At 39.9% G+C, this 25572-nt stretch overlaps 1 protein-coding gene across 1 annotated transcript; it reads right to left on the bottom strand.

Moving 5' to 3' along the window:
- Positions 1 to 2837: 2837 nt before the first annotated feature.
- LOC117530626 (fatty-acid amide hydrolase 1-like) lies at positions 2838 to 23722 on the bottom strand. The gene is made up of 15 exons (XM_034193510.1): positions 23530 to 23722; positions 20422 to 20535; positions 18821 to 18955; positions 10914 to 11047; positions 10135 to 10341; positions 9736 to 9776; positions 9517 to 9641; positions 8166 to 8291; positions 7979 to 8073; positions 7450 to 7549; positions 7229 to 7272; positions 7104 to 7143; positions 6905 to 7013; positions 6462 to 6607; positions 2838 to 3162 (listed from the first exon to the last, which is right to left on the bottom strand). The coding sequence occupies exons 1-15, from the start codon at positions 23713 to 23715 to the stop codon at positions 3004 to 3006; spliced, it is 1761 nt and encodes a 586-aa protein (XP_034049401.1). The 5' UTR covers positions 23716 to 23722; the 3' UTR covers positions 2838 to 3003.
- Between the last annotated feature and the right edge of the window lie 1850 nt (positions 23723 to 25572).

Genomic DNA, 25572 nt, shown 5'->3' with positions numbered 1-25572 from the left:
GCAGACTAACGAGCAGATCTGATATGATGCAGGTGTTAGTTTTGGGGATGAAAATTTACAGGGTGATTCCATAATTTTTTCCTCAGAATTGAGTGATTTCATATTTTTTTCCTCTGCTTGGTCTAAAAAAGTAACCGTTACTGACTGCCACAATCTTTTTTTCTTGATTTCTTATAGTGTTTCTTAAAGCCAGAAAGTTGCCATTTGAAATGACTTTAGTTTTGTGTCATGTCTGTGATCTGCTTTTTTTCTACGAAATTAAACAACTGAATGAACATCCTCCGAGGCCGGCGATTCCATAATTTTTGCCAGGGGTTGTACAAGTGCAAGTTAAAACTCTACCATGCAAAGGGAAAGCCATACATCAACAACATCCAGAAACACCGCCGCCTTCTTTGAGCCCGAGCTCATTTGAAACAGACGCAAAATGGAAAACTGTGCTGTGGTCTGATGAGACCACATTTCAAATTGTTTTTGGAAATCATGGACATCCTGTCCTCCGGACAAAAGAAGCAAACAACCATCCAGATTGTTACCAGCACAAAGTTCAAAAGCCAGCATCTGTGATGGTATGGGGGTGTGTTAGTGCCCATGGCATGGGCAACTTACACATCTGTGATGGCACCATCAGTGCTGAAAGGTACATCCAGGTTTTGGAGCAACACATGCTGCCATCCAAGCAACGTCTTTTTCAGGGACGTCCCTGCTTATTTCAGCAATGCCAAGCCACATTCTGCACGTGTTACAACAGCGTGGCTTCATAGTAAAAGAGTGCGGGTACTAGACTGACCTGCCTGCAGTCCAGACCTGTCGCCCATTGAAAATGTGTGGCGCATTATGAAGCGCAAAATACAATGGAGACCCCGGACATCAAAAAAGAATGGGAAAGAAATCTACCTACAAAGCTTCAACAGTTAGTGTCCTCAGTTCCCAAACGCTTATTGAGTGTTAGAAGGAAAGGTGATGTAACACAGTGGTAAAGATACCACTATCCCAGCTTTTTTGAAATGTGTTACAGGCATCCATTTCAAAATGAGCAAATATTTGAACAAAGTTTATCAGTTTGAACATTAAATATCTTGTCTGTGGTGTATTCAATTGAATATAGGTTAAAGAGGATTCGCAAATCATTGCATTCTGTTTTTATTTACATTTTTCACAACATCCCAACTTCATTGGAATTTGGGGTTGTAAAAGGCAAATGAGCTAATGGCATGGGAAATCATCCCATCTCTATCCACATTCATTCATTTTCTACCACTTATCTGAGTTTGGATCATGGTGGCAGCAGATCAAGCAGCTCATGCCATACTTCCCTATCCTTGGCCAAGTCCTGTACCTCTTCTCAGGAGGATCCCGAGGTGTTCCCAAGCCAGCTGGGAAATATAATCCATCTAGCCTGTTCTGGGTCTTTCCCACGGCCTCCTCCCTGTTGGCTGTGCCTGGAAGTCCTCTCTAGGGAGCATCCTCACCAGATGCCCAAACCACCTCAGCGGGCTCCTTTCGATGTGTAGAAGCAGCAGCTCTACTCAGCCAGGAGTCTAAGTTCAGACACACGACAGATGAATCTCATTTCTGCCATTTGTATCTGCGACTTTATTCTTTGGATCATTACCAAAAGTTCATGATCATGGGTGAGAATAGGAGCATAAATCAAATGGTAAATTGAGTGCCTCACCTTCCTCTTCACCGCAACGGCCCAGGACAATGTCCATAAGACATCAGACACGCATGAGACATTTCGCACTCTGACTTACCCCCACTCATGAACAATACTTAAACTCTTCCACTTGGCAATAACTCCCTTGACCCAGGGTGAACAATCTACCCTTTTTTGACAGGGGGCCATGGTCTCAGACTTAGAAATGCAGATTCTCATCCCAGTTGCTTCACTCTGTCCCAAACCTGCTTACGTCACGGAGTTGTTTTCCGGATGGGTTATGGTACGTAGCCCTTCTGGAACACAGCTTATAGTAGAAATGGCTACTTCTCTTTCAGGTGTTGGACTTTGAGCCCGATGGCTTTCTTTGCTTCATCTAAACACTGCTCATAATTCCTCCTTACAGAATTTGGAAATGTTAAAGTTTTGAGAAAATATGGACCTCAGAGTTGAAAATGTGAAATTTACTCAGTCACTGCAGTGGACTTTAAATGAAACCATTAAGATGTTCTTGTAGTGTTGACTTCCAGCTTTAATCAAAGTGATTTATAAATATATCACATTAAACATTTAAGAATTACACCTATTTTTCCCCTACACAATCCTGACATTTTCAGAGCCCATAAGTAATTGGACAAACAAAATACAAGGATTATGAATGCAAATCAGCACTTTTACAGCCATATGCCTCCCCCCAAGGAAAAAAAAAAAAAATAATTCAGAAAAACAAACTGCATGTTTTTAATGCTCAATAACATAAGCTTCTAATTGAGAAACATAAGAAAATTAAGAAAATTGTTATGGACACCTTCAGATCATGTGCATCCAATCTACATACTTAAATCATGGAAATGCAACACACTTTTTACATTGTTGGTAGTTCTCAAAAACTGACACCTCTAAAGGAGTTTCAAGCTTTTCTGGCTGTGTTTGGAGAAACTGCATTGTGTAACTTTTGTTTGTTGCATCCCCAGTTATACAGCTTGATGGCAGAGTGGGACAGAAGGATTTTCATACAAGGAAACTGATCAAACCTAGACTGGCATCTTTCTTGAGCCTTCTGGCAAAGAAAATCATGCTGATGAGAATTTTCTCGACTGCAGACCATAGAGGAGGTGATAATCCAACACATACAGCCAAATACAAAGAAATCCTGGATGAAAACAGGGTGCAAGCTGCAAGAAATCTGAGATCTGGGAGAAGATTTGTTTCTGCCAGACAAAGACGTGAAACATCGACCTATGTTTAAACAAATCATTTAAGGATAATTATAATGCTCTGGATACATTTTAAAGATTAGTTATTACTATTTCCTGAGCAGGGAAGGGTCAACCTGAATGGCCTCATGGATCCGGTTCTCTCGCGACGCGGCTCGTCCCAGTCTTCCTGTTCAGTCTGACCAGCTGTTCCACTTCTCTCATGAAACGCAAGCAGAGTTCATCCTGCCAGGGCAGCGCCACACATTGTATGGACAGAGGTAAACCTTCACCTCCACTCACAGCCTGCGCACACACACACCCCCAGTGTCAACGCTGCCACCTACAGGCCGAGTGAACATCTACAGTGTGTAATGCACCAACAACTGTTCAGAAAGTTCATAGCCAATTCTGAGCTCAACGGTGTCCCATGATGGAAAGGGTAGTGCAGGTCTTTCTTACAACTAGATGCTTCAGCAGGTGGATTTACTGATGAGCTCCTCTGCTCAACTTAAAATCTTGACCTGTGAAATCACCTGCTGAGATGATTGGTAGAAACCTGCACTGTCTTGGCCCTTCATGTCCACCCCTATGTGACAGGCACTCTGGAAGTCTTTGAGTTGTGGGTGTAGAGAGAAAGTTGTAGGTCATATGATGATGTCAGATACTGTGCAGCAGTGCAGGTTTCATGATTTTGCATAAACCAGGTAAAGAGCTAGCTGATATGATGGACTGGGAAAGGTCAAACTGTGTGCAAGTCGAGGAGCATTCCAAGTTGGTTCAAACTGGCGTATCATGGTGTAGATGGCAGGAGAACTGGTGTAGGACTAATCCTGATGAAAGGTGACAGGAGTGAACTGTGACCAAAGAATACAGTGAGGAAAATAAGTATTCGAACACCTTGCGATTTTGCAAGTTCTCCCACTTAGAAATCATGGTGGGGTCTGAAATTTTCCTCTTAGGTGCATGTCCACTGTGAGAGACTATCTTAAAAAAAAAAAAAACACAAAAAAAAAACAAAAATCCAGAAATCACAATGTATGATTTTTTTTTTAAATTATTTGTATGTTACTGCTGCAAATAAGTATTTTAACACCTGCGAAAATCAATGTTAATATTTGGTACAGTAGCCTTTGTTTGCAATTAGGTCAAATGTTTCCTGTAGTTTTTCACCAGGTTTGCACACACTGCAGCAGGGATTTTGGTCCACTCCTCCATACAGATCTTCTCTAGATCTTTCAGGTTTGGAGTTTCAGCTCTCTCCAAAGATTTTCTATTGAGTTCAGGTCTGGAGACTGGCCAGCCCACTCCAGGACCTTGAAATGCTTCTTACGGAGCCCCTCCTTAGTTGCCCTGGCTGTGTGTTTGGGGTCATGGTCATGCTGGAAGACCCAGTCATGACCCATCTTCAATGCTCTTACTGAGGGAAGGAGGTTGTTTGCCAAAATCTCGCAATGCATGACCCCATCCATCCTCCCTTCAATACGGTGCAGTCGTCCTGTCCCCTTTGCAGAAGAGCACCCCCAGAGTATGATGTTTCCACCCCCATGCTTCACGGTTGGGATGGTTTTCTTGGGGTTGTTCTCATCCTCTAAACATAAGTGGAGTTGATTCCAAAAAGCTCTATTCTGGTCTCATGACCTTCTCCCATGCCTCCTCTGGATCATCCAGATGCTGACTGGTGAACTTCAAACAGGCCTGGACATGTGATGGTTTGAGCAGGGGGACCTTGCTGTCCTGCAGGATTTTAAACCATGATAGCATCATGTGTTACTAATGTAATCTTTGTGACTGTGGTCCCAGCTCTCTTCAGGTCATTGACCAGGTCCTCCTGTGTAGTTCTGAGCTTTCTCAGAATCATCCTTACCCCACAAAGTGAGATCTTGCATGGAATCCCAGACTGAGGGAGATTAACAGTCATCTTGTGTTTCTTCCACTTTCTAATAAATAATCATAATTGTCGTCTTCTACCAAGCTGTTTGCCTGTTGTCCTGTAGTCCATCCCAGCCTTGTGCAGGTCTACAGTTTTGTCCCTGGTGTCCTCAGACAGCTCTTTGGTCTTGGCTATGGTGGACAGGTTGCGGTGTGATTGATTGAGTGTGTGAACAGGTGTCTTTTATACAGGTAACAAGTTCAAACAGGTACAATTAATACAGGTAAAGAGTGCAGAATAAGAGGGCTTCTTAAAGAAAAAATAACAGGTCTGAGAGAGCCAGAATTTTTGCTGGTTGGTAGGGGTTCAAATACTTATTTGCAGCAGTAACATACAAATAAATTATATATATATATATATATATATATATAAAAAATTCAAAAAAAATCATACATTGTGATTTCTGGATTTTTTTTTTTTGATTGTTTCTCACAGTGGACATGCACCTGAGATGAGAATTTCAGACCCCCCCATGATTTCTAAGTAGGAGAACTTGCAAAACCGCAGGGTGTTCAAATACTTATTTTCCTCACTGTATTTGCAAGAGTGAAGGGGAAAGTCTACAAGACAGTACTGAGACCAGCTATGTTGTACAGGTGGCACTATCAAAAAGACAGGAAACAGAGCTGGAGGTGGCAGAGCTGAAGGTGAGAGACAAGAATGGACAGGATTAGGAACGAACACAGAGGGACAGCTCAGGTGGAACAGTTTGGATGTGATAGAGAGATGAGATTGAGATGGTTTGGACATCCGCAGAAGAGGGACCCAGGGTATATAGAGAGAAGGATGTTGAGGATGGAGCCACCAAGTAGGAGGGGAAGAGGGAGGCCAAAGAAGAGGTTTATGGATGTGGTGAGGGAGGATATTGAGGTGGTTGGTGTGACAAAGGAAGATGCAGAGGACAGGGTGAGATGAACGATTGATCTGCTGTGGTGACCCCTAAGGGGAGCAGCTGAAAGAAGTCGTGAATGTGTAGATAAATTGTCATTAATGGGCCATGATAAATTAATGCTTAATTGTGGTGTTTTCCGTGTAAAGATTACCAAATGAAAATAAAGAAATGCATACCCCAAAACAGCTCATGGGGAAGTGACTTTGAATCAGATTTGTGTGTCTGCATAAATCTTAGTTGGCATCCTGCCTACAAACGTGCAACACACAGATGCAATCATTAGTCCTTAAATTTCTTTCTCAGTATTTTGCGCACCCCACATTACACATTCATATAATTTATGTGCACAAAATATATATTCATGTAATTTGGGATTTATGACACAAGGAGATCTGCAAGAGTGAAAGGAAAAGTTTCAAGATGTCAGTGAGACCCGTTATGCTGCACTGATGAAAAGAGCTGGAGGTGGTAGAGTTGAAGATGCTGAGATTGTCTTTGTTTATTATTTTTTTAGATGATTGAGACAAAGTGAAAGAGGCAAGATTAAGATATTTGGGCATGCGTTGAGGAGGGATGCTGAGGGTGTAGCCACCAGCCAGGAGGAGAAGAAGGTTAGCATTGAGGAGGTTCATGGGTGTGTTGAGGGAGGACATGCGGTACGGTAGCAGTGATCATACCACAGTTACTGGATTGATTTGTATCTTGTTCTGCTCATGCTGTGCTGTTTTATTTTTCCACTCTTATTTTATTAGCATCCTTTCACTGCCAGTATTTCCTTACCCTTTTGAAATGCTTATCCTTTAAGTTCTGGTACTTTCCCTTGTAGTTCCTGAGTTCTTCTTCATCCTGTGGTGTCACTGTGGAAACAGTAACCACTCCGGCGGGAAAGTTGAGGAGATTGTAGATTACTGTATGTGCGATATCAGCTAAACACAAGTACAAAAAAGAGAAATAAGCCGACTTTAATTGGCCTCATTTCATCTGAATAAGTTAATGCTATCTGTTTAGAAAAACATTGTGTTTCAGACAGCCTGCACTCAGAAAGGATAGTGTCTCAGAAGGTTCAGAAAGGGTAATGGTGAATTCCTTTGTTTCTTCTTATCGTGATTAATGTGTTGTAATGGGGGGTGTATGTGTTTGAAAAGGTGTTGGCTTTATTTATTTATTTCTAGTCCACCAGGTTTAAATTCAAATTTCATCTGAAATTAATAATACAAGCTCACGAGAGACAACGGAACAGGTTTCGGTGTTGTAGGCGGGTCCCATCATGTGGCACAGCAGCACATCTATGTTGCATCTTCTCCACTCTTGTATGGTATCGTGAATGCAGTCCTAAATTAAACATAGATTGAATTTGTCAAAAAAATATACAATTCATCCAAGAGGAACCTCAGCTGGGCCTTTTCCCATTTGTACAATTACCTTGACTTTCTCTTGATACTTCCACAGGTCTGAAATAGTCCTATAAACAAAGTGGTTAGGAACCAAAATGTTTACCTGGTTTCATGAAATGAAAGCTGAAAATACCTTCTAGAGGACTTTCTTACCCAATTCCAGTTCCAAGACTAAGCCTCTGAGCCACATTAGAAGACTTGACACAAGATATGGAAGAACAGAAATGAAACCATGAATGCAGTTCCAGTAAAACCCATCACACCATTGCTATCTGTAAAAGCTTGTTTAAAAGTAATGTTGTAGGACAACATTTTAAATTATTTCCACAAGACTAAAGTTTTAACAGTATCTTCCACAGGACAGTAAAACTCACCCAGGGTTTGATGAGGATTGAGATGATCTTCTTCACCCAACAGGGAATACGTAAAAATAACATCTCTTGATAAATACAAGGGTCCAATTTCTCTCCCTTCCTAAAACAGAGTCAAAATAAAATTTCTTGATAAATACAGGGGTCCACATTGTCTCTTCCTAAAACAGAGTCAGGAAAGACAAATGGAATGGACGAGGACAACACCACAGTTATTGACAGAGGAGGATGGAGGTTACTGTATGTAGTTCTCCTCTGTTTGCTGAAGCTAAAACTCAAAAAGTTGCTTTCAGATTAAGAATTTAACCATATGCCAACTAAATCTTTACTTGGCATGTGGTGTGTGGTCTTTTCACAAGCATGAGTTATGATGTCTCCCACCTACTATAACGAGTTCTCTCACATTCTGAAGATGTTGCACAAATCATCTAGACAAAGTGAATGAAACCATTTAAGGAAACCAACAAAGGCCTCTAAGCGTCCCTGAAAATGGTGATGATTAAATCAGTCATCCTCAGAGAGACCAACTTACATTAATTCTAACATGACGGATCCACCGTCTACTGCGTAACTTCGTCTTGCAAGGATTTCATTCAGCCTAGAAGTCAAATGCTTAAAGGGAATCAACTACACGTTGGAGAAAAGAACAGAGAGAAACGTCTGTAATAAATATTTCAACATAACTGTGTGGATCATGTGTCTGTGTGGTGAAGTCTTACAGTGTGTCCTGCTGCCTCTAGAAGACCTTTGACCTCTCTGAGGGCTCGAGCCATGCTTGGAGAAGGTTCTCTGCAGCCATCGTTCTCTAAGTAACCAATCCTCAGAGGACTGGAGCTCTGGTATATCTGAATATCATGATCGTTTAACATTTCAGAGAGCATTATTGATTTGTATGAGGTCTGTCCATAAAGTATCGTACCTTTTTTATTTTTTTATTTTTTAAACTATATGGATTTGATTCATGTGTTTTCACATCAGACGAGCTTGAACCCTTGTGCGCATGCGTGAGTTTTTCTACGCCTGTCGGTGACGTCATTCGCCTGTGAGCACGCCTTGTGGAAGGAGTGGTCCCGCCCCATCGTCGGACTTTCATTGTCTGGAAATGGCGGAATGATTTGGGGTTTTTTCCATCAGAATTTTTTTCAAAAGCTGTTAGAGACTGGCACCTAGAAACCATTCCAAAAATTTATCTGGCTTTTGGTGAAAATTTTACGGGCTTCACAGAGAATAAGGACTATTACTACAGCTTTAAGGACGGCCCACAATGGCGCTCGGCGCGCCGCGCCGCGACGACAGGCACGAACCACCGGATTATTTCTAAACGGATGGCTGTGTGGAGCTGGGACCGTCGTGTGCACTTTCTCTGGTTATCACAAGAGCTGGACATCAACCATTTTCTGGCAGATTTCACTTTTAACAAGAGATTTTGTCGTGGAAAGCCGCGCGGAGGCTTTGTGCGTCACGACCAATTCGCTGTTCGAGCGAGACAAAGAACGCCTCCGTTTCGGCATGTCAGAGGACAAGTTCGGACATGCCCAGCTCTCCACAAGTTCTCTTATAACTCACTCGACTTTTTTTTTTGTGTAACTGTATACAATAAATTCTTGTGTTGTTAGACTATTGTATGCGCAACTTTATGTTGGTTGGGATGTACACTGTGTACATTTTTGTGAAAAAGTAAAATATTTGTTACCGTTTCACTGTGTGTTCTGAATATCAAAACAATATTCTAAAATATTTTACAATGGAGATGAAGTGTTTTACATTGAGCACATTGGTGTTTAACTGGTTCTTATAAATGATAAGATGTTTAAGAGCTTCGCTCGTTCATGTCCGACATACAGATTAAATGTCTATTCACATGATGGTTTGTGTGTGTCATTTGAAAATAAATTACAATTTTGAAAGGAACATTGTTTTGAATGTAAAGTTTCATTTCGTAGGAGAATTGAGGGGTTTTGATTGAGTGATGTAGTACTATGAGTATTTCTTTGTCTTGTTGAAAGTGAAACTGCAGTAATCTTTAAATAATGCCAATCATTGATTTGAATCCTGTGGTTCCAGACAAACCTGTAAGTTAAAAGGAAAAGGAGGAATAGTGGGGTCCAGTGAAAACATGCGGTCACAAAGTAGAGCCTGCATGCTCAGAGCCAGGCTGTCCACGTCCTTTGCTAGGGGTCCAGCAGATGCTTGAACTGAGGTGAATAATAGACAAAATTAAATCGAGCAGCTCATGGATGGCTGTTACAAGGCAATCGTGTCAGAATTCACTGACGAAATTTTACATACGGTGCCGTGATCCTGGGAGCGTAGCACGTACCCCGAGTGAACTATGAGGCACACAAAGAAAAGGTAAAACTTTAGTATCAAATCTTATGATTGCAAAAAATAAAAAAAATTAAAAATCACAAGCAACTACAGTGCATCTGGAAAGTTTTCACAGCACTTCATCTTATCCACATTTTGTTATTCCAAAATGGATTAAATTAATTTGTTCCTCAATTCTACACACAATACCCCATAATGACAATGAATTTAGATTTTTGCAAATTTATTAAAAAAAAAAACACTATGGATTTGAATTTTTAGGGTGTACTAAATACCAGAATGCATCAAGAAGCAGGCTTTAGACATACAGAGAACATGCATTTTGTAGCTTTTACAGGTAAACCTGTTTAAAGCACTGACCTGAGTCGGCCTCCTGTGGGCTTGAAGCCACAAATCCCACAGAAGGAGGCAGGAATACGGATACTGCCACCAACATCACTGCCAAAACCAAGCACAGAGCCTCCTGCTGCAATAAGAGCTGCCTCTCCACCGGTTGATCCTCCCGGGGTCTTCTTGTGGTCGTGGGGGTTCAGAGTCTGCCCATAGATGGGATTGCTGCAACCTATACTAAAAGTCAGACAATACACCAAATACATACGTAGAACCAATATATCAAGATAATATATTCAATATCTCATGTAACCCAGAGATATGGAAAAATGACTGTTTTACAAGTATTTTACATCATCTCAACACATTCGAATTCAGATTCCAACCAATGAGACTTTGTAAGAACTCTTTGGCATGAATATAGCAATGTATAAAATGCTCTTTGTTCAGGTAACTGTTAAGGATTGCATTTGAGAAGAGTTTTTAGCGTTAGTGTGTTCTGGGGCTATTGAAGATCTCTTTGTAGTTAGATTTCCAAAGTGATGTGTCCATATGGCTCAATAATCTCAGCTTCTTTTCTGTCCAAAGGTGAATTGGTTCTTCACTTACCCAAGATGCAGGACACAACTCACACTTTGCAGATAAAGATAATTTATTTACAACTGCAAATAAATGACCAGCAGCTGGGCGGGTTGGTAAGTGTTAGACCTTCCCCTTGTGAAGCACTTTGAGGCAACTTTGTTGTGATTTGGAGCTTTCTAGATAAATTGAATTGAACAACGCTGCAAGTCACTTGAGAAAGTATTTACCTGAAAAGCGTCTGAGGCACATTGGTTTTCACGAAGGGAATAGCTCCTTGGCTCTTCAGTACCTCTACAAGGACACTGTCCTTCTGGGCAGGCTGGTCCAACCTCATGCTCAGTCCACACGTTGAGTCATGATTCTTGTATTTTTATCAGATGAATAAAGATAGTGTTAGTCAGCAGACTCTTAAGTACATTTTTTTTTATGTGAAATGTACAAACATTTTCACAGCAAATTCAATTAAAAAAATATATATTGCCATCACTCCACATGGTTCTTGAAAGAGGGCATAGTGGCAAAAGGTACTATCCATAATTTATTAGGTACAGTAGTGTTCAGCGATACATACAACTAGTGATACTTGGGTGATTCATTAACTACGGGCACTATTGGCCTTGTAAATGTAATTTCCACCACACCATTGCCTTACAATATAAAGCACCTTGGGGCAACTGTTTGTTGCAATTTGGCGCTATATACATGTGCTCTGATGTTACTGTTTATCTCCATAAAAACTACCCAAACAATTTTTCATACAAACTGTTTAAAGGGACATTATTGTTGTGGAAGAAATTATGGTAATAATGTGGGACAACTACATTTCATTAAAAAAAAAAAATCACAACAGTTGTATGACATTGAATACCCCAATTATGTTTTGATTATTTTACTGATATTTTAAAACATTAGAAAAAAACGTTTGTTTACTATTCATTTTTATCATTGAAGATCATAAGTCTGGGTGTGGGACAAGCACAAAATGGCAATATTTGCATATAATGATGCTGAAAAAAAAAAATCATAGACTACTAGGACAAATTTCCTAAAACACTTTCATTGTAAAGATAAGTATAAAAGTGTGAAATTTCCCCTCTTTTTCATAAAATATGATCAAGGGACATAAAAGTGCCCGTAGTCTAAGAATCACCCACATACACGTGTTCAGAATAATAGTAGTGCTATGTGACTAAAAAGATTAATCCAGGTTTTGAGTATATTTCTTATGTTACATGGGAAACAAGGTACCAGTAGATCCTCAAGTCCAAGCATTCATGATATGCACACTCTTAAGGCTATGAAATTGGGCTATTAGTAAAAAAAAAAAAAAAGTAGAAAAGGGGGTGTTCACAATAATGGTACCATCTGCTGTTGACGCTACAAACTCAAAACTATTACAGTGAGGAAAATAAGTATTTGAACACCCTGCGATTTTGCAAGTTCTCCCACTTAGAAATCATGGAGGGGTCTGAAATGTTCATCTTAGGTGCATGTCCACTGTGAGAGACAATCTAAAAAAAAAAACTGCAAATCACAATGTATGATTTTTTTTAAATAATTTATTTGTATGTTACTGCTGCAAATAAGTATTTGAACACCTGTGAAAATCAATGTTAATATTTGGTACAGTAGCCTTTGTTTGCATTTATGGGTGATTCTTAGACTACAGGCACTTATGTCCTTTGATCATATTGTATGAAAAACAGCAAAAAATTCACACTTTTATAGTTATCTTTACAATGCAAGTGTGTTAAGAAATTTGTTCCATTAGTCTATGATGACTTTTTCACCTTTTTTCAGCATCATTATATGCAAATATTGCCTTTTGTGCTTGTCCCACACCCAGACTTTTGATCTTCAATGATAAAAATGAATGGTAAAGAAACGTTTTTTCTAATGTTTTAAAATATCAGTAAAATAATCAAAACATAATTGGGGTATTCAATGTCATACAACTGTTGAGATTTTTTGAAACAAAATGTAGTTGTCCCACACTATTGCCGTAATTTCCACCACAACACTGTAATGTCCCTTTAAACAGTTTGTATGAAAGATTGTTTGGGTAGTTTCTATGGAGATAAACAGTGACATCAGAGCACATGTGTATAGCACCAAATCACAAACAGTTGCCCCAAGGCGCTTTATATTGTAAGGCAATGGTGTGGTGGAAATTACATTTACAAGGCCAATAGTGCCCATAGTTAAAGAATCACCCTTATAGAGGTCAAACATTTCCTGTAGTTTTTCACCAGGTTTACACACTGCAGCAGGGATTTTGGTTCACTCCTCCATACAGATCTTCTCTAGATCTTTCAGCTTTGGAGTTTCAGCTCCCTCCAAAGATTTTCTATTGAGTTCAGGTCTGGAGACTGGCCAGGCCACTCCAGCACCTTGAAATGCTTCTTACGGAGCCCCTCCTTAGTTGCCCTGGCTGTGTGTTTGGGGTCATTGTCATGCTGGAAGACCCAACCATGACCCATCTTCAATGCTCTTACTGAGGGAAGGAGGTTGTTTGCCAAAATCTCGCAATACATGACCCCATCCATCCTCCCTTCAATACGGTGCAGTCGTCCTGTCCCCTTTGCAGAAGAGCACCCCCAGAGTATGATGTTTCCACCCCATGCTTCACGGTTGGGATGGTTTTCTTGGGGTTGTTCTTATCCTCTAAACATGGTAAGTGGAGATGGTTCCAAAAAGCTCTACCAAGCTGCTTGCCTGTTGTCCTGTAGTCCATCCCAGCCTTGTGCATGTCTACAGTTTTGTCCCTGATGTCTCAGGGAGCTCTTTGGTCTTGGCTATAGTGGATAGGTTGCGGTGTGTTTGAGTGCGTGAACACGTGTCTTTTATACAGGTAACAAGTTCTAACAGGTGCAAATTAATACAGGTAAAGAGTGCAGAATAAGAGGGCTTCTTAAAGAAAAATTAACAGGTCTGTGTGAGCCAGAATTCTTGCTGGTTGGCAGGTGTTCAAATACTTATGTGCAGCAGTAACATACAAATTAAAGAGAAAAAAAGAGATTTCTGGACTTTTTTTATTATTATTATTTAGATTATGTCTCTCACAGTGGACGTGCACCTAAGATGAAAATTTCAGACCCCTCCATGATTTCTAAGTGGGAGAACTTACAAAACCGCAGGGTGTTCAAATATTTTCCTCACTGTATGTTCAAACTGCTTTTTTAGCAATCCTGTGAATCACTAAACTAGTATTTAGTTGTATAACCACAGTTTTTCATGATTTCTTCACATCTGCGAGTCAACCAACTTGTGGCACCTTTCAGCTGTTATTCCACTCCAAGATTCTTTAACAACATTCCACAATTCATTCACATTTCTTGGTTTTGCTTCAGAAAAAGCTTTTTTGATGTCACCCCACAAGTTCTCAATTGGATTTAGGTCCAGGGATTGGGCAGGCCACTCCAAAACATTAATTTGTTGGTTTGGAACCAAGATTTTTGTTATGGTTGGGCATAGGGACAGACTAAATTTAACCCCAGTAGCAGGTCAGCCAGACAAAAAGGCAGATGATCAAGAACAGCAGTTTATTAATTCACAAGAGATATGAACTTAAGAATTGTCCTTTGGTGCGACGTGAGTTCAGCACAGGAGCCTGCTTCATCAAAAGGGTGAGTTCAGCACCAACAGAGTTCAAACTTAGTGTTCATTCTTCCAGGGAGGCAAGTGTCAACACAAACAGAATTGAACTTGAATCTTCTTCATAACTGGAATGGAAACTGAGGAGGCTGTCTTCAGAGGTGGAAATCAACTCGGGAATCTTATCAAAAGTGACAAAAACAAACTGGAGAAGCTGCTTCAAAGTCAAACCTCAGAGCAGTGGCGGCTGGCCCATAGGGGGCGCTCGGGCGCTGCCCTCCTAGATGTGGAGGTGGAAAGTCATATTATATATATTTAAAAAGTATTATCAATGTCAGTTTTACTTAATAGTATGTGCCTACATGTAATATGAATGATTAAAACAACACTTCCTCCAACTGACTCTCATTCAACAGTGCATTTCCACCGACAGAAGCAGAGAACGTATCATTCCTCGTCTTGGGCGCTCATTCAAAGCGCCCTTGAAGTGCAGCGAAATAACCAGTTGTATGTAGTTGCTAGGGAAAATTAATAAATATTTGGCAAATCAACATTGCCAAAATTAATGGCTTTGGGACGCTGGAATTTTAGCCCTTGCTACAAAAGTGCGGGAACGTTAGATTACAGTCAGTGATACACGTGACGCTGCAGCTGCTGCTGTCAGTCAGTCAGTCAGTAAGAGATGATGGTGACGACGTTTGGGTTATATTTATTTATTTTTATTTTGTCTCCGTGTGTTTTGCTGGAGTAAGTTGAAAAACTCTTCGGAGGTTTAAAACGGGACAAAACTCATCAAATCAATGCCACCAAAGTTTGGCGGGGATCCTTTTGGAGGCGCATGGAGGTGCGCACATCAGATCTTTCTCGTGTTTTAATGAGAACTGCACATCCAGGTTGGAGGAGAGACGTTTGTCTGACTCGTTATAAACCGTGTCAGGCTTCATTCACACTGTCAGCGCGCACACGTCACGGAGGCTGCTGATCTGCGCTCTTTACTGTGGGGTGGAAAGGAGGCATCCACCTCTGCCAGCTGCGGACTGACTCCTCTGGATCCACTTCAGCTCAGGTGACGAGCTGCTCGGATTTATTCCCGAATGTTGCTCCTGGTGTGGAAGCAAGGGTGAAAATTTAAGATAAAATGAATGAGTGATTTTTTTTGTTTGTTTTAGGGGGTCAAAGCTGTGATCTTTATTGGGACAGCAGGCCAGTTAGAATGGTAATAGGGGAGGCCGGGGCTGTTTGTAACAGTGTTCAAAGCTGCAGCCATGCTGGTATTTTGATTTCACTTTACACGTTATGAGGATCAGTTCACAGAAGTGAAATATTCTTTGGAGTATTCCACACTCTAAAATAAATTTGCTCATTTTAAAAACAAAAACCCTAAAATAGCAATTTGCATGTTTTTTTTAAAGAAATTCTAACTCAGCCACTGAGCACACACACAACACACTTATAGTCAGACAAACCCAAGTTTAGCAATGCATTTAATTAAGTGGTTTTGTAAACTTAATTTGCTTTGTCCTCTACACTTAATTTTAACCAATTTAATTTAAAGGTTTTGGTGTTATTAGTCAGTCAAGTTATTTAAGTTTTTCAAGCTTCTTTAGTTTGCCTCCATTCCACTCAGTAATGGTCATGCAAAATATTACCTTAATTTTCTCTCTCTCTTGGAAGGTGGTGTGAACATTGTAGTATGTACATAATTTTTTTTTTTGTCAATTGAAGAATTTTTCCATATTTTGAAAGTGTAAATTTGGTGATATTTTCTATTCTGTTAAGGTCAGTGTCATTGTGAACCCCAGGATCTGTTTGTCTGAAGATAATGGCAGTTCAGTACAGTTTGGTGTACTATGTGTGTAATTGGTGTCAAATGGTGAAATGTTCTTTGCTCAAGAACTTGTGTTGTATTTGATACTGTTCCTTTCCGAAGTAGAAATGGGGCCTAATATAGCTGTAAATGGTGTACTTTATCTGTAAAACTGCTGATTTTGAGAAGGACACAAAATGACTGTGGAATTGTAGTAATTTTCTGACTGTTCACTTGAACGCCTGTACTGGACAAGGCAAGGGAAACTATTGGCACAGCAGCCCCACCAAGAATGTTTTTCACCAGCCGCCACTGCCTTAGAGTATGCACAACAAAAGAATGTCCTTTTCCTCTTAGGAGTGAAATACAAACTCAAAGACAAGTTTTTAACCAAAGTCTTTTCTTCTAGACCAAAAGTTCAAATCCAGAGAACAGAATTAACTCTTTTCTTCTTAGAAAAGAGTTCAACTCCAGAGTGCAAAACCAAAATCATACTCACTGCCAAAACTGGTAAACAGGAAACACCCTGGAAATGAAGCCATCACACTAGTAAACACCACAAACACAATGGACCCACAACTAAGGCCAAACAGGAGTCACTATATATAGCCAGCCTTAATTGTTGCAGGTGGGCACTCAAACAGGTGCACTTAATTAGGGACTGATGATGTGTAAAGAATTTAAGAGAACACCAGATGGCAGTACACAGACATTACCTGAAACTGAAGATAATAAAAGGGAACACTGGATGGCAGCACATGGCCAGACATTGCTAGAAACTGAAGGAAATAGACAAAGGCAGAGACTACTACTTGACAAGATAAAGGCGAAAAGACAAGATGTGATGACCTAACAAGGAGACAAGAGCTGAAAGTAGATACTCTGGGATTAACTGTGAGGACATAAGGAGATGAGTGCAGAAATAAGAGTAGATAGGAGCTGGGGACAAATGGGAGAAAAAGAGAAAGAGGAGACAAGAGACAAACCCCAACACTGACAGAACCACAACAATTTTGCTCGGTCACTAGTGTGCTTGGGGTTGTCTTGTTGAAACACCCATTTCAAGGGCATGTCCTCTTCAGCATAAGGCAACATGACCTCTTCAAGTATTCTGACATATCCAAACTGATCCATGATACCTGGTATGTGATGTATAGGCCCAACACCATAGTAGGAGAAACATGCCCATATCATGATGCTTGCACCACCATGCTTCACTGTCTTCACTGTGAACTGTGGCTTGAATTCAGAGTTTGGGGGTCGTCTCACAAACTGTCTGCGGCCTTTGGACCCAAAAAGAACAATTTTACTCTCATCAGTCCACAAAATATTCCTCCATTTCTCTTTAGGCCAGTTGATGTGTTCTTTGTCAAATTGTAACCTCTTCTGCACGTCTTTTATTTAACAGAGGGACTTTGCGGGGGATTCTTGCAAATAAATTAGCTTCACACAGGCGTCTTCTAACTGTCACAGCACTTACAGGTAACTCCAGACTGTCTTTGATCATGCTGGAGCTGATCAATGGGTGAGCCTTTGCCATTCTGGTTATTCTTCTATCCATTTTGATGGTTGTTTTCCATTTTCTTCCACGCGTCTTTTTTTTTTTTTTTTTTTTTCCATTTTAAAGCATTGGAGATCATTGTAGATGAACAGCCTGTAATCTGTTGCACCTGCGTATAAGTTTTCCCCTCTTCAATCAACTTTTTAATCAAACTACGCTGTTCTTCTGAACAATGTCTTGAACGTCCCATTTTCCTCAGACTTTCAAAGAGAAAAGCATGTTCAACAGGTGCTGGCTTCATCCTTAAATAGGGGACACCTGATTCACACCTGTTTGTTCCACAGAATTGACGAACTCACTGACTGAATGCCACACTACTATTATTGTGAACACCCCCTTTTCTACTTTTTTTTTACTAATAGCCCAATTTCATAGCCTTAAGAGTGTGCATATCATGAATGCTTGGTCTTGTTGGATTTGTAAGAATCTACTGAATCTACTGGTACCTTGTTTCCCATGTAACAATAAGAAATATACTCAAAACCTGGATTCATCTTTTTAGTCACATAGCACTACTATTATTCTGAACACTACTGTAGGTATTGCTAGTTAAGTTTTTATGTATGATGGCCATTACAGAGTGGTAGTTGTAGCCAGGTCAATGAAGGTTTAAACAGGGGTCAATATATAAAAATGCTCCAGTCATATTAAAAGATATACCACATTATTTGTCTGATCATAAACATTCCAAAAGGGTATAGTTTGGATGATCTATGACTGAATTTTATGGAGTTATGGGATAAAAACTAACAAAAGTTAATTTCAGTTTGTACAGGGCTCAAACATTACAGTTGTTCCAATTTTTGTAAAACTTAATGCAAATTTTTGGTTGAGTTACCAGGGTTTTAAAAAAGAACAGTTTGCACCATATGTCAATTATCATGTGTAACATATGTCATAAAATCCAATGGATGTCAACCTTGTTTGACCTTGACTTTGAAGATGAAGCATTCGACACGGTCAAAACTCTTCTATTTATCAATCCTATGAGTTCAACCAATAATCTGAAGTTATCAGGTTTTTTCTGGTCTGGTTTTTTAAGTTTGCCGCTGCCGTAATTTGCCACTGTTCAGTGTTCAGTTTACCGTTAAGTGCAGAGCTGTTGCTCATTCAGAAACACCGTTTCATAGTTTTGGGGCTTGCATTCAAATGAGATGAAAGTATCAAATGACCTTGTATCCAATGTTTTCTTTGATGCTAACAGGAACTCCGTACAGCAGACCTTCTCTGTTGAGGTTCTTCACCTGGTCAAAACTCTCCATTAAAACTCCTGTGCAGCAGTTGAGCTTTTGGTTTGCATCCAAAGTCTGCGCAGGAGTCAGAATGACAGGTTTAGGTTCACAGTTCGAACACCATTAAAACCTGAAGACTGGTAACTTTAATCCTGGCTGCATCAGAATCTCTGAACCTTGTTCGGAAAAAGTCCAGAAACACAGATCGGATCTTACAGGCAGCGTTTGAGTGGACAGAAAAATCATGTGACTCACATCTTATATTGTTTACAGTGATGTAATTATGACATTTTAATATTGACATTTTATTTGTGTTTGAAATGCCCCACTCCTTGCATGCTTCTTCTTTCACCTACTCCCTGCGGGGGGGCACCAAAACATGCCATTAATTTTATTCTGTCCTCTCTTCTGTCACACCAAACACCTGCAGGTCCTTCCTCAGCACATTCATTCACCTGCTCTTTGGCCTCTCTCTTCTCCTCCTGCCTGATGTCTCCATCCTCAGCATCCTTCTTTTGGTATAGGCTACATCCCTCCTTTGCATATGTCCAACCCATCCCAGTGTCATCTTTCTCACTTTGGGCCCTATCTTGACTATGCTTGGTGCAAAATCTATAGCTCCCAGTGCAAATGCCTTTTGGGTGTGTCCACCTTGTTATTTATAGGTAACGTAAACAGGACCACAAAGATAGGTGCAGAGCATGAAGGGGCTGTATCAATTAGTTATTGGTGCATATTTGGTATAATGTGAAATAGACCAATCATATTATATATAGTCTCATCCCCTTTAAGAGCTAGAGGTACTGGAAGCTGGGGCACTGCTGTTTAGACTTACATTTGTTTTCCTGACTGTTTATTTGTGTCTTTAGCAAAAATGATCTTTAACAGAGATATAACTTTTATTTTTCTTATTTGCCCCTTTTCTCCTTGGGTCATTCAAAGAAAAACAATCTTTTTAGTTGCTTTTGATGATCCAGAAAGTGAGTCATGATGACTTTATGTTGCAGGTGCACTTCAAATTTTGTAAATCTCAGAATGGACAAAACTTTGCATCCACCACGTGATCTTTGGCGCACCCCTAAGTGGATTCATGGGCCCCAGGTTTAGGAACCCAGGGATTAGACCATCCACTGTGAGCGCTTGTACGCATCAGAATCAAATTTATTGCCAAGTAAGTTCTCACATACAAGGATTTTGATCTGGTGTCATCAGTGCATAAACAACAACAAAAGAAAAGGAAAAAGAAAACAAACAAACAAAAAACTCTGGAAGAAGTAATTGGTGCATAAACAACAATAAATGGGCAAAACTATGTTTACTGTCAAATAAATATAGTGGAATGGGGCTGTGCAGGCATGCAGATGCACAATATCTTTCAGTCTGTACTTTGTGGGAGGTGGGGAGGCAGGGTAAGTGGGGGTGTCTGGCATTATTAATAAGTCTAGCTGAGGATGGAAAGAAGCACACATAGTCCAACACATTCTGCTGATATTGTTGCTGATCACTTCCAGCATTTTTTTGTTCCTAAGTGAGCTACAAACCTTTTCCATGTAGGAATAAAAAACATCTTCGGGACTCAGAGTCTCTTCCTTGAGTGACTTCATCAGTTCAGACAGTGAAAGAGATAAGATGGGAGGCAAGTGCTTCTTTGGATGCTGGAGGAGTAAAGATAAAATAAAACAAAGTGAATTAGTTCAAACACTATGCAATATTCTTCACCACTCTCTTTTTTTAAAAGCAACATTTTACATCACTGTTGTCTCTTTTTAATGTTAAGCATGCCGTATTTAGTAACTGAATAAGTGAATTCAGCTGTGATGATGCAGAACGACTCCAGAAACGAAGAGAAAATGGTCACCACCAAACTTTAATGATCAACTACCTTATTTTTCAGAGTATAAGTACCACTGGAGTATACGTTACACCCACCAAAACATGCCTTTTAAAGAGAAAAGAGAAAAAAATATTTGCACCTTTTTTTGTATGTTTTTCCATGATGGCGAGTTTAGCAAAATGGAAGAACTCAATATAGCACATGTGCACACCACAGGGTGTGCTGTTACTTAATATAAATACACAAGATGGACAAATATGGGTTGGTATTTGGCCCACAGTGTTGGAAACACTAAAATAACAAACCTTTGTGCATTGTTGTACTACTTGTACTTTAGAATTCATTCTTTTAGTATTGGAGTTTATTTCTTTAATAGTTGGATTCCTGTGAAAACCCAAAACAATTGTTATTGATCCCGCCAGATCTCAGAAGCTAAGCAGTGTGGGACCTGGTTAGTACTTGGATGGGAGACCTCTTTGGAACACCAGTGGCTGTGTGTGTTTCTCCAGGTAACACTGGAGTTGTGTCAGGAAGGCATCCAGAGTAAAACCTGTGCCAAATATCAATGCGGATCTGGTTGTATCCGCTATGGCGACCCCAAACACAAAACGGGAGCAGCCGAATGGACAACAACAACAGCTGAGTAGAGCTTGGCGAAATTCTCTTTGTACCTGCATTAATGGTAAATGTCCACCAAGTGGAGATATTGCTCCATTTAAAGAACCTTCAGACACAATGACAATCAACCTGTTGCTATAGTAGTACATAAACATGCAAATTGTCAGTAAATCACAATTATTCTGTAATTTTTTTGAATGTCACACTGGTGTATAATTCTCAGGACCCCCACAGTGAGTAAAACAAAACAAGAACTGTGACTTGTACTTCAGAAAAATGCATAATGTGTATGTAAATACACACTTTGGTCTGTTAACTGTTGATCAGTTCATCATTGTCACATGTTCAGGCACTTCTTGTGCTTTTACTCTTGTATTGGAAACTTTGTTCACTTTCCCACTTCGACTGCAAGCTAAGTATTCTTTTCAACATTCCATTCTGGAATTACACTGGCTAATTATGGAAACATTGCTACATGATTTTCTTGACTTCTGACCTGAATATCTTCATCTGATCGATTTCCACAGAACTCGACATTGCAACAGAGAAACTTCTTACAAAATCACATTTTGTAGGAAGGAAAACTATGATCTCTTCATGGTCTTCTTAAATTACTCCAACATTTGTGACATGACAAAAACAGATCACAGCATATAACTCAAAAGGACAAGTAAATGAATGAATGAATGAATTAATTAATAAAAACAAAAATTGAAGGAAAAAACAAAGACCAAAGAGAAAAACGACAAACAGCAAAAGACCCCCTCCTGGAGACAACATACTCTTTTTATATGCCCACAAGAGGAAGACCATTTACGGACAAATATACCCAGGTCAGAGTGACAGTGGATCCAAAAAGTATTCACAGGGCTTCACCTCATTTTGTTATGTTACAGCCTTATTCCAAAATGGAGTAAATTCATTTCCCCTTCAAAATTCTACTCACAACACCCCATAATGATAACATGAAAAGTATTTTTTTTATTGTTGCAAATTTATTAAAAATAAAAACTAAGAAATCACATGCACATAAGTATTCACATCCTTTGTTCAATACTGGTGATGCACCTTTGGGAGCAATTACAGCCTCAAGTCTTCTTGAATATGATGTCACAAGCTTGGTGCACCTATCTTTGGCAGTATGCTCATTCTCTTTGCAGCACCTCTCAAGCTCAATCAGGTTGGATGGGGAGCGTCGGTGCACAGCCAATTTCAGATCTCTCCAGAGATGTTCAATAGGATTCAGGTCTGGTCTCTGGCTGAGCCACTCAAGGACATTCACAAAGTTGACCTGAAGCCACCCCTTTGATATCTTTCCTATGTGTTTAGAGTCACTGTCCTGAAAGGTGAACCATACCCCCAGTCTGATGTCAAGAGCACTCTGGAGCAGGTTTTTATCCAGGATGTCTCTGTACATTGCTGCATTAATCTTTCCCACAATCCTGACTAGTCTCCCAGTTCCTGCTGCTGACAAACATCTCCACAGCATGATGCTGCCACCACCATGCTTCACTGTAGGGATGGTGCCTGGTTTCCTCCAAACATGATGCCTGGCATTCACACTAAAGACTTCAATCTTTGTCTCATCAGACCAGAAAAGTTTGTTTCTCATTGTCTGAGAGTCCTTCAGGTGCCTTTTGGCAAACTCCAGGTACCATGCATGTGATTTCTTACTTTTTTATTTTTAATAAATTTGAAAAAAGCTAAAAAAAAAAAAAATCACATTGTTATTATGGGGTACGTTGTGGAGAAGTTTGAGGAAAAGAAAATATTTTTTTTTTTTATCTATTTTGGAGTAAAGCTGTAACAATACAAAATGTGGAACAAGTGAAGCACTGTGAATACTTTCTGGATGCACTGTAGTACCCTCCAAACCTTCATTGATCCATTTTACAGGTGTAAGCCTGAAGGTACCAGGACCTGATCTCGACAAGACTAAGGAAACAGACCCATTTTGATAGTGATGTTCCTGGATCAGTTACCCTAAAAAAAAAAAAGGACAGATCCCTACAGGGTTCTAACCCAGATCCATCAGAGGACACCAGGAGTACTGAGACTTCTAGAAAAGCAAGTAAAGATCTCTCTTTCTTTATGTGGCATCTGTTCATTAACCAACCTCCTGATCTGATGGACTCTTAAAGGACTGAGAAAATTGTGTGACATCTAAAGTACCAGCACCCAGAGCGGTGTGACTTACTGAGTTCTTATGATGTTGCACAGCCTGCTCAGCACGCTGCAGGCTCTTATCCCTTTGAGTTCTGGCTCTCAGGATTTGAGCATTTGGATCCTGGTAGGTTTTGAACCTCTGGACCAGCAGGATCAGTACTCCGGCTAAAGCAGCTGTCAGTACTGTAGTCCAGCTCCATAGCTCTACTCCCTGCATATGCTCCATCTGTGACCATGGAAAGATACAGTATGTTTGTTTTTAACATTACAGACTTTGAATTTTTCATATAAAATCAATAACTAACATTTCAGAACATGTGTCATAGATAAAGGAAGCTTATAGGTATAATAAACACAAACAGCCATTAAGAAAATATAAAATATAACAGTCATAAATGACCAACTCTGTCATTTATTTGCTAAAGTAGCTTGGTCGCTTGAGGGTTATCAGTTAATCAATATTTGAATATATTATCCATTACATATTCAAATATTCATTACAATGTGCCTCCTGGCATCCGCCCGTCTGCTGGAGACGATGGTGTAGTGTCCAGTTTGTTTTTGGTTTTTTTCTTGTTTGTTTGGTTTTATACACTTTTTCAATTCCATTCCACTTGGAACATAGTTGCAAAAGTCACCTTCAGTAGGATTCAGTGTGACCTGCTTATCAATTACACTATCAGGGAACAGCTACCAAAGAAAATACTTTTTACAACTTAAATCTTCAAAATAAATAAATAAATAAATGAATAACAACCTCAGTGGCATTACACAGTTGTATGTAAAAGTTTGGGCACCCCTGATGATTTACATGATTTTTATTTATAAATCACTGGTTGTTTGGATCAGTAATTTCCATTAAATATATCATATAGCAGACAAAGAGTGATATTTGAGAAGTGAAATGAAGTTTATAGGATTTACAGAAAGTGTGCAATAATTCTTTAAACAAAATTAGGCAGGTGCATAAATATGGGCACCCCAGCAGAAAAAAATACATCAATATTTAGTAGATCCTCCTTTTGCAGAAATAACAGCCTCTAAAGGCTTCCTACAGCTTCCAGTGAGAGTTTGGATTCTGGTTGAAGGCATTTTGGACCATTCTTCTTTATGAAACATCTCCAGTTTGTTGGTTTCCAAGCATGGACAGCTCACTTAAAATCACACCACAGATTTTCAATAATATTCAGGTCTGGGGACTGAGATGGCCATTCCAGAACGTTGTACTTGTTCCTCTGCACAAATGCCTTAGTAGATTTTGAGCAGTGTTTAGGGTCGTCTTGTTGAAAGATCCAACTCTCACTGATTCATGAACATTGTTCTCAGGAATCTGCTGATATTGACTGGAATCCATGTGACCCTCAACTTTAACAAGATTCCCATTACCTGCACTGGCCACACAGCCCCACAGCATGATGGAACCACCTCCAAATTTTACTGTAGGTAGCAAGTGTTTTTCTTGGAATGCTGTGTTCTTTTTCAGCCATGCATACTTCCCCTTGTTATGTCCAAATAACTCAATTTTAGTTTCATCAGTCTGCAGCACTTTACTCCAAAATGAACCTGGCTTGTCCAAATGTGCTTTAGCATACCTCAAGAAACTGTTAGTGGCGTGTACGCAGAAAATGCTTCCTCTGCATTACAGCATCATACAGCATCTCTTTGTGCAAAGTGTGCTGTATAGTTGAACAATGCACAGAGACACTATCTGCAGCAAGATCATGTTGTAGGTCTTTGGAGCAGGTCTGTGTGTTGACTATGACTGTTCTCACCATCCTTCGCTTCAGCTTATCTGAGATTTTTCTTGGCCTGCCATTTTGGCCTTAACTAGTACTGTGCCTGCGGTCTTCCATTTCCTCATTATATTCCTCACAGTGGAAACTGACAGCTGAAATCTCTGAGACAGCTTTTTGTATCCTTCCCCGAAACCATGATGTTGAACAATCTTTGTTTTCAGGTCATTTGAGAGTTGTTTAGAGGCTCCCATGTTGCCACTTATTAGAAGAGATGCAAAGAGGGGAAACATTTGTAAATGGCCACCTTAAATACCCTTTCTCATGATTGGATTCACCTG

Source organism: Thalassophryne amazonica, chromosome 18 (genome assembly GCF_902500255.1).
Source record: "Thalassophryne amazonica chromosome 18, fThaAma1.1, whole genome shotgun sequence".
Taxonomy (NCBI): Eukaryota; Metazoa; Chordata; class Actinopteri; order Batrachoidiformes; family Batrachoididae; genus Thalassophryne; species Thalassophryne amazonica.
Note: the sequence above shows the minus strand (reverse complement) of the source record. Positions and strands in the feature narration are given on the sequence as shown.

Coding starts and splice junctions, on each gene's coding strand:
- LOC117530626 (XM_034193510.1), bottom strand. CDS start 23,715: ATGCAGGGAGTAGAGCTATGGAGCTGGACTACAGTACTGACAGCTGCT. Junction 9,642..9,735: donor GCTCCCAGGATCACGGCACC/GTATGTAAAATT, acceptor TATTCACCTCAG/TTCAAGCATCTGCTGGACCC. Junction 8,292..9,516: donor CTTTTCCTTTTAACTTACAG/GTTTGTCTGGAA, acceptor CATGATATTCAG/ATATACCAGAGCTCCAGTCC.